At 43.8% G+C, this 13,107-nt stretch overlaps 1 protein-coding gene across 2 annotated transcripts in view; it reads right to left on the bottom strand.

The window, feature by feature from the left end:
- ZFYVE1 (zinc finger FYVE-type containing 1) overlaps positions 1 to 12,461 on the bottom strand; it is a 57,920-nt gene extending 45,459 nt beyond the window's left edge. The window contains exons 1-2 of one of the 2 annotated variants that reach the window (XM_021679762.1): positions 12,281 to 12,461; positions 10,019 to 10,616 (exon numbers count right to left, since the gene is read on the bottom strand). In XM_021679762.1, the coding sequence (XP_021535437.1) occupies positions 10,019 to 10,531 (513 nt within the window). In that variant the 5' untranslated portion in view covers positions 10,532 to 10,616; positions 12,281 to 12,461. Of the gene's footprint in view, positions 1 to 10,018; positions 11,194 to 12,280 lie in introns of those variants that run through there. The other variant, XM_044917893.1, reaches the window with a different exon arrangement.
- Between the last annotated feature and the right edge of the window lie 646 nt (positions 12,462 to 13,107).

Below are 13,107 nucleotides of genomic sequence, written 5' to 3'. Positions count from 1 at the left end.
TTTTAAAAACAATGTAGTGGGGATGCCTGGGTGGCACAGTCAGTTAAGCGTCTGCCTTCGGCTCAGGTCATGATCCCAAGGTCCTGGGATCGAGTCCCACATCGGGCTCTTTGCTGAGCAAAGGAGCCTGCTTCTCCCTCTGCCTGCCTCTCTCTCTCTCTCTCTGATAAATAAATAAAATAAATAAAATAAAAAAATAAAAATAAAAACAATGCATTCACTATGCAATTTTCTGTGGTAATGAAAATGGAAGAGAAATGTCATAAACAACCCAAAACAGAACATAAACCTAAAATCATTTCTATTTAGTTCTAGAAAGAAACTTTTCCCCCTTGGCACTGGCAGATTTAACTTCTTAATTCATGAAGGGGGTAGGGGGAAGTAGAGAAAGGGAGAAGGAAAGGACAGTGGGAGAGAATGATGAGGGAAGGGAAGAAGGAAGGAAAGGCAAGGGAGGAGAAGGGAAAAGAGAAGGAAGAACAAGGAAAGGGAGGGCAGGGAGAGAGGGAGGAGACAGGGTAGGAAAGAAAGAAGACAGAAAAAGACAGGCAAGCAGGCTGTCCATCTGTCCATCTGTTCATCAGTCACAGTCTAGATCTAATTAACAAAACTGACTTGAGAGAAAGATGAGGGAAAAAGGCAACAGTGCCTATGCGGTCATCTATGACCTATGACCTCAAACTAAACCATGGTCACCAAGCAGGACCAGAGAGGGTGTACAAAAAGAATTATGGGATCCTCAAACAGCCTCTACTCACAGACAAGCACAAAAGAGAGTTAAGCTTTCCTGAGAGTGAAGCCTCTGCCATCTCCTCCCCCGACCCCCCAGGCTCACTTACTTCTGAATTTTCATTTTAAAACATTTTCCATAGAGATTACTCAAACTAATAAGGCACATAATTGACGTTCAATAAATGTTTATGACTGCTGCTGAGTGATACAGATAAACTGAATTGAGTACTTTGAAAGAAAAGGTTATGAGAGATTATGGAAAACAAGTTTAGCCATTTGGATGACACTCACCAGGCAGAAAGGATTGGGCTAGAAAGCAGAGGAATTTCTAGAATACTCTAGGACTGAACTGCTCAGGATCATGCTGTCTCTTAACTTGAATTTAGGATGTCTGTGACTACGTGCAGGAACCAGGCTGTCAGTTCTTTTCAAGCATTCTAACATCTAGAGTCAAATTCCCTGGGAAAGACAGCAATAATTCAGTCTCAAATAGAAGGAAATTGGGAAGCAGAAAAAAATTCCAGAAGCTACCAGAAAGTAAAATCATCCTCCAGTGAGGTCAAGCCAGAGGTCAGGTGCTTTATATGGCTGGTATACCTACATCTCTGCCCAAGAACTCCAGTCACCACCAAACTGACCCCACGAACCAGTCAAAGAGTCTCTTAACTGCTGGCCAAAAGCCACTGGAAAAATGGGAAAATGAACAAAACAGGTTCCCAGGAAACATCCATGCTCTCCTGCCTCCAAAAGTCCCTCTGTATCCCTTCCCATATGTCCTTCCAATTCTTCTTGCCTGGAACTTTCTATATCCTTGTGGGGTTTTTTTGGTTTTGTTTTTTGTAAAGATTTTATTTATTTATCTGAGAGAGAGAGAGAGCACGCACGAGTGAGGGGAGGGGCAGAGCGAGAGGGAGAGAGACAAACAGACTCCCTAAGCGGGGAGTCCAATGGGGGGCTCGATCCCAGAATCCTGAGATCATAACCTGAGCCAAAGTCAGGAGCTCAATCGACTGAGCCACCCAGGTGGCCCCCTATGTCCTTGTTTTCTTTCCCTTCTTCACCAATACATTTAGCAGTTCTAACCTCAAAAATAGTCTCATGGGAGCTCCTGCAAAGCGCCGCGCCCCCCCCCCCCCAGAAAGTTTAACCAGCTGTCAGAAGCACTTCCGTGCTACGCAATCTCCAGGATAAACTCAAGGATGCTACATGCAGGAGATGCCTCCACAGGAAAAACATATAAGGTCAACTTAATAAGAAATCTGCCTATTCTATTAACCCTGGCTCAAAACGCCAAATATTTGCCCTATTCCAGAAAAATCAATCACTTCAAGGAAGTAACAGAACAGAAAGAAAGAGAATCACACAAACAGGAGGTAACCTGAAAGAGTTAAAGACAGGTTCCCTGAAAAGCTGACTCACAGTGGTTTTGATGGCTTATATGGGTCAAATTTTAAAAAGCCCTGTACTAAAAAAAATAGCCTCCCAAGTTAAATGCCAGGACCCTTTTAGAACTGAATGAGCCCAAGGCTGAGAAAGCTCAGAAGATGCTGAGCAGAAACCGGAAGCACATAATAGGGGCCCTTTCCTCCTTCTGTTTGCCTGAGTCATCCTCAACCCTGCATTTCCCAGTAATTCTATCCAATGCCTTCCCCTGACTATTACCAAGCAAAAGGGGCTTTTCCTTGGGTTTCTAGAAGCAAAAAACAGTGATGGGGGAGGGAGCGTCTGCTACTCAGCCAATTATTGCTTATGATTTTGACAGCCCCTAAGCAGATCTATGGTTTTTTTGTTATATTTTCTTATACGGCACCCAAAAATTAATACTGCAGCACATATATCCAGGTACTGACCAGAACTTGCCAAAGGCTAACCAGCCACAGCACTAAAACTAGTCCTTACACTGTAATGGTTTGGCCATGTGCAGAGCAAAAATGGGGAAGTTCCACGATTTACATTGATTCCCCTGGCTCATGACCTGTTGGCCAGAATTAAGTCCTCAAGGGTTTCTGCCAGCCTGTCTGTAAGACCAAGCCCCAACAAGGTACCCTAGACCAGGAAGCAGATGACAAGGCCAGAGGGGTCACTAGCAGATTAAGTCCAAGACAGAAGGGGCACAAAAATGGTGCAGACCAGCAGAGCCAGTTTGTGGTCAAGGGTTCCCATACAGTATGAAAACATGCTATGCTGGTTTCCATTCCAGAATCTCACAAGAATAATGTCTCCTTTAACCAATTAAAAAAAAAAAAAAGCCAAGTCCCAGTATTTTGAGCCACACTATTCTGGGACTGTAAACAAGTGAAGCAGCCAAGCAACGTGATGGGTCTTCTTAAAGGAACGGTCTCAGTGAGAGAAAGTCCACCACTGTGCTGAAGAAGGAATGAAGAAGGCTCACTTTGGCCTCCCATTTCCGAGTGGGCCAAGACTGTAGATCTCTGAGTCAAGGAAGGCCTGCCCCAGTGGACACTTGTTTAGCATCTCATTGGCTGTTCCTGGGTCACTGCGCTTCCTTATCACCTTGCACGTTCAGCGTGAGAGGACTTCCCTTGAGGAGTCTTTGGCATGAGAAGCTCCTAGGCTCTCCTAATGTCCTAGTCAGGGGTCATGACCCTGAAAGGGAAACAGGTGAAATTTCTCGTCAGTTTGCTGCTCTACTTTCTCAGAAAGAAGACAGCCAAAGGAAGTTTGTAGAAAAGGGACAAAGAAGAGAATGGGGTGGTTATGAAAAAAAGAAAAACTTATATGGGGTTTAAAGATACGCATACGAATAAAAAAAAGACAATTGTTCACTTTTTTCTCTGACCAGTAAACATTCAGATAAGACAGGATGTCTGAATCCCTCACAAGACACAACAAATAGGAAAATACTATCCTCTTCCTCCACTAAGAAATCCAATTGTCAGAACTTTATTCTTCTAACCTTTGAGTTATTTGCTAAGGGTGTTGTCTCTAAGTTCAAGAGCTTATGGATGACTTATCAGTGTAGATTGTTTACTCACTATGGACTCTAAATAATGGACCTGCAAGTCCTCTGGTTTTCCTAGCACAGTTCCACTAAGGCCTACAAAAATCAATGAATACAACACAGAAGAAAGTAACCATTTCACTGGAGAGGTTGCCAAGTATGCCAAAAGAGAATACTGATTTCAGCTACATTACTTCTGGGGAGCAAACAGAACCAAGAGAGGGAGGAAAAACTGGTGCATAGCTTAAACTTTTTGTCCCTGGTATGTTTGCCATGTCACCAGAATACAGATCTCCTATTAGACCAAACCTTCATCCATTAAATCAATTTCTCAATCAGAGCACAACTGACATTTTGTACCAGATCATTCTTTTTGTGGGGGGCTGCCCTATGTGTTGTAACATATTTACCAACACCCTGGCCTCTACCCATTAGCCAATAGCACATCCCCCAGTTGTGACAACCAAAGATGTCTCTCAACATTGCCAAATGCCCTCTGGGAGAGCAAAATCACTCCTGGTTGAGAACCACTGTGCTAGATAATACCAAATGAGATTAATTTAACTCTTTATTGTACGAATCAGGTTCTTAAAGACTTTTAGTTTTATCAAATCAGGAAGATACAGGGTATTAAGCTGGTGAGATCTGCACAAACAAAATGCCAAGGAGTCAAGTCACCACTGAAAGTTCTCTCATTCCTCACCCTCCACTCTGCAACAGCATTCCTGTTTTACACCCAAATTTTGTCCCAAATTCATCAGTCTTTCCTTTTTTTTTTTTAAATACTTACCAGTTTATTAAAGGATATGATAAAGGATACAAATCAACAGCCAGATGCAGAGATGTGTAGGGAGAGGTATGGGGAAAGGGTGAGGAGCTTCCATGCCCTCTCCAGGCACACCTCTCCCCACAATGGCCATGTGTTCACCAACCCCGAAGCTCTCATCAGTGTCCTTCCATCTCCCCAATGTCAACGGTAACACCAAATCGAAGCCACCTCTCACCTTATCTTCTACAATGGCCTCCTAAGTGGTCTCCCTGCTTTTCTTCTTGCCCCACCCCCGCCAGTCACCTCAATCTAGTCTTTACACTGAAGCCATTTCTTGAAAACTTCTGTCAGATCATGTGACTTACTACCATAAAGCAGTCTGGTGCTTCCCATTACACCTAAAAGCCAAGCTTTTTTCTATGGCTTGCAAGGCCCCACATGATCTGAAACCCATTTACCTCTGTGCTTCTGCCCTTACCACTCTCTGCCAACTCTCTCCAACCATACTGGCATTCTTCCTACACCCCGAACATCCCATCCACCTTCTACTTGTTCCCATTGCCCTCTGCCTGGAGGTCTATATCCCCAGGTGGTAGTATCCATCAGGTCTTTGCTTAAAAGTCATTTCTACAATAAAACCTTCCCTGATCATCCTGCACAAGTAGCTTCCAAGTCATTCTTGCTTAATACTATACCTGATCCCTTTTCATGCGTTTTACACATGTGAACTCCACTTTCCCTGCTTGAATGGTAAGTCTATGATGCCACGAACCAAGTCTTATTAGCCATGTGTCCCTGGAACCTAGAAAGTGCCTGGCACACAGTATATGCTCAATACTTGTGATCAATTAATGAATGCTTTTGGCTAATAGACCAAATGTGTCCATTTAAGAGCCACAAATGAATTCTTGCTTCTGAGACCAAAAGCCAGTCTCTCCTCAAATTTAGCACTATAGTACACACTCAAATAACAAGGTAATGATAAAATTCACACTTCTAAAAGGAACTTTTTTGTTTCTAAAAGGAACTTTCAGGTTTCCCAAAAGAAACTGAATAACACTTAAACCATAAGCAACAAATCTTAGGAGACACTAGGCCAAAGAATTTGAGAAAACCACACATATGTTACAGCCTACAAGCTTCTAAAATAATTCCTATGGACAAAACTGAAAATAGTCAAAACCCACAAATGCCTAGAAACATAAAAAGAAAAATGAAGATGGGGCCTAACTCACAGAATCTTTACTATTGCGAGTAAACAGTTCTTCAAAAACCCTGTCTTGCATTTTATAGAGCTGTGCTTTCTTTGCTCCTCACAGCAAGCAGCCCTGAGGAATTGATGAGCTGATGGTACTGGCCATAAAAAGCTTAATCAGAAAGCTTAACAGACTTGGTCAGAGGCAACTGGAGTGTCATAGTTACAGCAAGGATTTTAAAGCCCGATACTTCTGTTCAAATCCTCTGCCACTTACTGTAACTTGATCCTGGCAAGTTACTTCATCTCTGTGCTTCAATGTCCTCACCTATAAAACACAATGCTATAAATGAAATGTTTGTGTTCCCCCAAAATTCATGTAGAAATCTAACCCCTAATGTAACCGTATTAGGAGGTGGGGTTTTTGGGAGGTGATCAGGTCATGAAGGGAGGTCTTCATTAATAAGATTAGTGCCCTTATAAAAGAGATTCTGGAACTCCCTTCCACCATCTGAGGACAGAGGGAGAAGAGAAGATGGCTGTCTATGAATTAGGAAGTCAGTCATCACCAGACACCGAATCTGCTAGCACCTTGATCTTAGACTTCCCAGCCTCCAGAACTGCAAGAAATAAGCTTCTGTTGTTTAAAAATGCTACTGAACGGTATATAATTTAATGGCATATGGTATTCTATCATACACAGCAGCCCAAACTGACTACAACTTACTTCATGAGGTGTGGTAGGCTGAAACTGCACCCCCTACTCACCACGATCTAATCCCCGAGAGCTGTGAATAGCTCATTTTATGTAGCAAAAATAACTTTACAGATGTGACTGCATTAAACACCTTGAGAGGAGGACACAGTGCTAGATTATCCAAGTGGGTCCAACCTAATCAAAGTGTCCTTGTAAAAGGGAGGCAAGAGGGCCAAGAAGGACACATGACAACAGAAGCGGAGAGACAGAAAGAAGGATTGGAGGATGTTACATTGCTGTCTTTGAAGCTAGACAATGGGGCCACAAGCCAAAGAATGTAGGTGGCCTCCTGAAGCTAGAAAAGGAAAGAAACACTCCCCTGGAGTCCCACAAGAAACACAGCCATACAGACCCATTTCCAGACTTCTGACCTCCAAACTGTAAGAAAATAAATTTGTGTTGTTTTAAGCCATTAAATGTTGGGAATTTGCTACCACAGTAATAAGAAACTAATACACAGTTATCATCAGGATTAAATGAGTTCATACAAGTGCTAAGAACAGTTCCTAACCGTTCCTAACAACCATAGTTAAGAGCTTTTTAAATTTTAGCTATTGTGAGTCAAGATCAGAACCCAGGGGACTCACCGAAGTACTTCAGAGGCTAAGAAAATGAGGTTCAGAAATTTGGTAGTATCTATAAATTTAAAATACACATATTAGGGGTGCCTGGGAGGCTCAGTCAGTTAAGCATCTGCCTAGGGCTCAGGTCATGATCTCCAGGTCCTGCGATGAAGCCCCACATGGTCGGGCTCCCTGCTCAGTAGGGAGTCTGCTTCTCCCTCTCCTTCTGCGCCCTCCCCCCGGCTCATGCACATGCATGCTCTTTCTCTATAATAAATAAATAAAATCTTTAAAAAAATAAAATATATAAAATAAAATGCACATATCATTTGACAAAGAGATTCCACTTCTAAATAGATTCACAGGATAGTCGATATATCCTTGTTTTTAACTACTCAAGTATCCACTAACAGGCTCAAATTACAGAAAACCCATTCAACAAAATAGTAGACAGCCTTTAAATAATGAGGTAGACCTCAATGTACTGATAAGATGTACTGATATAGCAATAAGATGTATCCTTTAGTGAAAAAAAGCTGAGGGACAGAACAGTAAGCATATTAGATTTCATTTTTGTTTAAAAATAAAAAGGATAAGGTGCCTGGGTGGCTCAGCCGTTAAGCGTCTGCCTTCGGCTCAGGTCATGATCCCAGGGTCCTGGGATCAAGTCCCACATCGGGCTTCCTGCTCAGCGGGAAGCCTGCTTCTCCCTCTCCCACTCCCCCTGCTTGTGTTCCCTCTCTCACTCTCTGTCTCTGTCAAATAAATAAATAAAATCTTTAAAAAATAATAAATAAAAATAAAAAGGATACATGCATATGTTAATAAATACATGTCAAAAAACTCTAAAAGGGCACGTAGTTCGTTGCTCGTGGTGATTGTTCTAAAGGAGGAGACTAAGGGGATGGAGTACGAGGGAAACTCTTGCGATCATATGCCTTTTTATGTTATTTTAGGTTTTAACTAGGTATGTGCATGATACCCTTTTTTTAAAAACTGAAGTTGAAATGTGACATCACCGACCTATCAACAGGTATTTATGCGCTGACAATGTACCTACCTACCATTGTGCATGACACAGGGCCTAACACCCGGTCCTGCTCTCCAGGAGTTCACATGCTGGCTGAATTTATAATCTAGATTCAGATTAGACAATCATCTAATTGTTTTGGACATTCACATTAGAAAACAGAACCAGACATTCTCTCAAAGTATTTTTCCACTGTGACTCTGGGAGAACAAATCACCACCTAAAAAGAATAAATTCTATGTCTAATCCATTAGTCCCAACCAGTGCTGCTTAAGCTTAAGAAATTGTTACTTCATGGGAAGTGGTCAGTGTTTAAGAAGGAAAGCAAAGCAGGAGGAATCTTTACAAACAACCCAATTACATACATTATTATACACTCCAAGAAAAAAGATGAACAAATATCATCTCTGGGTAGTTGGATTTGTCTTCTTCATTACACTTCCATATATTTTCCTAATTCTCTACACTAAGGAACATGTATCAATGGCACAAAAAGAAAAAAATACACATCCTCCTCCCCTCAAAAAATACTTTTTGGTGCCAACACAACATCCATGAGGATTACTGGTTCATTCCAAATCTTCCTCTTGCTTTACAAAAGTGACAGCAATCCAAAATATGACTTTCCATAGGCTGAATCGGTGGCAAAACCAACAAGAATCATCCAAGTCCAAGTGTTCCATTTATAAAATATTTAGTCCACAGTCACCCAATTAGAGCATAACCATAATGAAGACATTATTGCTAACAAGGGAGGCAGACTGGGATCTGGGTCACTCTTCCATAACTCCATTAGTCCCTCCCAGCCAATAAAGAAGTCTGTGTTAGCAAAGTATTTAGCTGACAATGGAATCATGATGTAATGCATTTCTATAACCTTACCAAGGAGGAAAAAGACAGAGCTGAAAAATTCTTAGTGGGCAACTGGAGTGTCAAACAGCAACTTACAAAGGTTCTCCCCCAACCTGGAGACTTGAGGAGTCATCACTGCTGCAAAGTACCCAGTCAATTTACCACAGACACTGACAGAAACAAGGAGCTGGTACTGGACACTATGTGCCAGGCCCTGTGATAAGGGCCCTTCCATTTCCATTCCTTACTCTCTCTCAGAATCTTCTCAATTACTACTGGGAAGTACAAGTGAGACTGAGGCACAAAGCTCAAATCACTCTCCACGGTTACACGGTGAGTGGAGAAGCAAGCACGGAACTCAAGCAGTCTTCACTCAAAAGCATGGACATTATACTACTTTCCCTGGAAAGTATAAAGGTTATACCACCCCTTCCGTAGTCACCCCCAACTGTCACACGCCACGATCTCCCCAACTTGCTCCCATCACACTCTACCCTTGCCCCAACTCAGAATCCAATCAAATATTCTCCAGTCCTTCTGTAATGGCAGGTGCCCTCACTGGCTTTTCCTATCAGCCTGTACAGTAAAAGAAGAGGCCATCTGGCAGAATACTCTCCTTATCAAAAGCCACTTTTTAAAGACCACCCCTCTCTGTAAATTGAGCTAGCAGGTTTATGACTTGCTGCCTGGCACTCCTAGAGGACCCACGGTGTCTCCTACCCTGCACACACAGCCCCTCATCCGTCCCATTTATCAACTGGCCAAGCGCTCTCACTCAGAAAGCTGATCTAAGTCGGATCTCCCTCACAATAACCCCAGTAACACGATAACAACAACAGCTACCATGTTCTGAGCATTTGTTATGCAACAGGCTTTACACACATGGTACCATTTCATCCTCACAACCACCCGAAGAAGTAGGCACTGTCTCCAATTTATAGATGACAAAACTAAGGCTCAGAGAGATAAAGTAATTCAGCCCGAGGTCACACAACCAGTTAAGTGACGAAATCTGACTCCACCCAACTTAAGCTTTCAGGGGTCTTGCCCTTTAACGATCAAATGTGAGCTCTTCTTGGACTTTTCCTTTTGAGAGCTATCTTCCAACAACAGATCTGCTGCACGACCACAGGACTCGCACTTCACCCACAGGCTCACCTGAATTTCTTCATTTTCATCTACTAGGAGGAAACTCACGACCTTCTCAGTCATCTTCTTCCTCCTGGTCTCCTCATCCATCTCTTCTTCCTCCAGTAGCCCCTGGACCTTAGTGACATGGTACACAGTAACAGGGTGTCTCCTTTTGTTACCCCCGGAATGAGTCCTCTTCTGGCACTCCAAGCACAAGTTGATTTTACAGGTCTGGCACCTCACGGCTGCCCTCTGCCTAATACCCGGCGAATGCCCATTGGTGCCCTTGCAGGGGTCGCAGTAAGGGACGTGGCCAGGTTTGAGCCTTATCCGCTCATGGTTTCTCAGGCGCTCCTGCCGATGGAGCTCCTCCTCGCAGCGGAGACACTGCAGACTGCAGCACTCATCACACTCAAAGACCGCTTCGTCAGTCCCGCTGCAGGCGTAACTTTCCTGGCACATCAGCCCCGGATTCAGGCCCTTCTCTGCTGGGGACGTGTGAGCACTCATACTCAGATTGGCAAGGAAATCACCCACCATAGACCGGTCCCTGGGCTTTCCCCAGGAGTGAAGACAAAGGCTTTTGAGTCTCAGGACTGCAGAACTTTCACTGGATTCTGAACACCTTAAAAAAAAAAAAAAAAAAACCTTCGGTGTCCTATCAGAATTCTTCACACTCACGAATGTTGGAATTTTTAATTTTCTGCCTCCAAGATTCCTGTGTCAGCAGCAATGATGATTTGGTTTGATGGTTTTATCCTCCATAAAGTGCAAGCAAAGTTGTGGTCAAAGTTAACTTGAAAGGGTCTCTTATGGCTATGAGAGAGATCTGATAGGTTCACTGAGGTGGGCTCATCAGTTGGGCCTCAGCCACAAGGGTTTGGTAGTGAAAGAGAGTGGTCAGAAGCTCTGCAATATAATCCAACCTCAAGTCAATATTTCAGGAGATACCTACAATACAGGAAGGAAAAGGATTTCACTAATTTAAAAACAGAAGTCACCTAAAAAAAAAAAAAAAAAGATTGTGGTTAAATATGAGGCCAGAACTCCTGAGAGAAATCTCATTCTTACTATAAAACTTACACAGGCTACTTCTGATCCTAGAAATTTCTTCTCAAAATCATGGGCAAGGCTCCTCCCTTTGAAAACAGCCACTATCTCTAGGCCCAAGGCATTTCAGAGACTTTGTCTCTTCATTTCACAGACTGAAATTCTCTGTTCATCCAGTTATTATAATAATTCAGAATCAAAATCATTAAGCAAACAGTCCTTGGAGGGACAACCCTCTGCACTCCCCTAACCTGCAGCACACACTTATGAGGTGAATAAAGAGACCTGTAAAAATCTAAAGAAATGATAATAATGTAGACTTTAGCTCCATCAAAGCCTTTGGCAGATCTAGTTAGGTTGTTTCAACTCTAGACAAATGTCTATGAAGGACCTTAAGCCTGGAAACAAAAGTCACCATGTCATGTTTAAAAACAATAAAGAACAATTATTGTACTTCCTTTTGTCCCTTCTCTAATTGCAAAAAAAGGGAGCAACAGGAGACAGAATTCCTCCTCTAAGGCCCACTGCAAAGCCAGGCCTGCAGTGAGTTATAACAAATAATTTTTCTCTCTGTCACTCAAAAACTAACTTAAAAATAACTTCAAAAAGAAAAAAGGGAAAAAAAGATAACTGGGGCAAGAAAGAGGCTTTTGTCACTTCTACAATTACATTCTTAACCCCTCTTAGCCTTGACCTCCATTCTAATACCCCAACGAAATGTAAAGTCCTCCCTCTAGTAATCAATCAATCAATCTTATTTTTAGACAAACAAGGAAGGCAAGGGAGTGACTAGGAGACCTTATTTACACCCTAACCTCAGCCATGCCCAAGCAGCTCCCACAACGGAAACAAAAATCGAAATTCGCCACAATTTGGAAAAATATAAAATCAACCTTCAAAAGAACACCTCACCGCCCGACCGGCCAAGCAAACAATCTGCCCACTCGGGCCCCCACCTCGACACCTCTCTCCAGCCGGGGGTTCCTCACCCTTCCTTTCTCCCGGGCAACACCACCACAACCCGAGGGGCACGAGCAGAGTCTAAACAAAGAAGGTCCCCCAAAATCCGCCCCCACGCTAGCAGAGGCTAGAGCCGAATCCATTGTTTATACCACCCCACCCCCACCCCAGCCGCACCCGCCGCCCCCCCCCGGGGGCAGCCGGAGCTCCAGGACTATAGCTCGCCCGGCGCTGGGCCGTGCCCTTCCCTCCCCGCCCGCGGCGGCCCGGGGATCCCACCACGGAGCAGCTCGGCCGCGGTGAGGCGGCGTCGGGGGACCGCAGGGCGCCTGCGGGGGCGGGGGCTGTTCCTCAGGGCACCGGTGGATCCATCCTCATCTCCATCTCGCCCCCCCCTCCTCCTTCTCTGCCTCCCGGGCTTCCTCCTCTCCTGTTGTCAGTTGGGATCAGCTGATCGGAGTGAACTTCTCCCAGCTCAGACTACCAGGAAGGCGTGAGCAGTGCAGTCCAGGGAGAGAGGAGCGGGAGGGGGTGGAGTCCTACGCCGGCGAGGGCGGAGAAGGGCGCGCACAGCTTCCTGGGAAATGTAGTTCCCAGGACGTGCGTCCTTCCCCACATCCCGGAAATCAAGGCTCTAAATGACTACAACTCCCAGGACGAAAAAGGCTGCTCTTGTGAGGAGGCGGTGAAGACTGGCCGTCGAGCGTTTCGGGACTTGGAGTTTTTGCATTGACTGCGGTGTTCGAAGATTTCAGCGCGTTGTTTTGGGTAGTGCCCGGAGAGGGAATGGCGCTAAGTTAGATGACTGATGTAATGTGTAGTATAGTTGAGGCAAATAACTCTATTTCACGAACACATATTGCACACGATTCCTTCAGAAATGTGTAAAAACAGGCAATCTCCTCTTCCCTGATTTCACCTCGCCCAAGTTAGGAAAAGACCAGAAAGAAATGATAAAAGAATTTACTCTTCTTGGAGTTTTGTTTTCCCTTTATGGGTGTTCTCCAAGCTGAATTTTTTTACCTTACCTTTTACTTTTCGACCTTCTCTACATAGTTTTAGAACTTCTGAATTTTATCTTTAAGTTAGACGAGGTTCATTTTCAG

Source organism: Neomonachus schauinslandi, chromosome 9 (genome assembly GCF_002201575.2).
Source record: "Neomonachus schauinslandi chromosome 9, ASM220157v2, whole genome shotgun sequence".
NCBI lineage: Eukaryota > Metazoa > Chordata > Mammalia > Carnivora > Phocidae > Neomonachus > Neomonachus schauinslandi.
The sequence above is the reverse complement of the archived record's forward strand: the minus strand, read 5'-3'. Positions and strand labels throughout refer to the sequence as shown.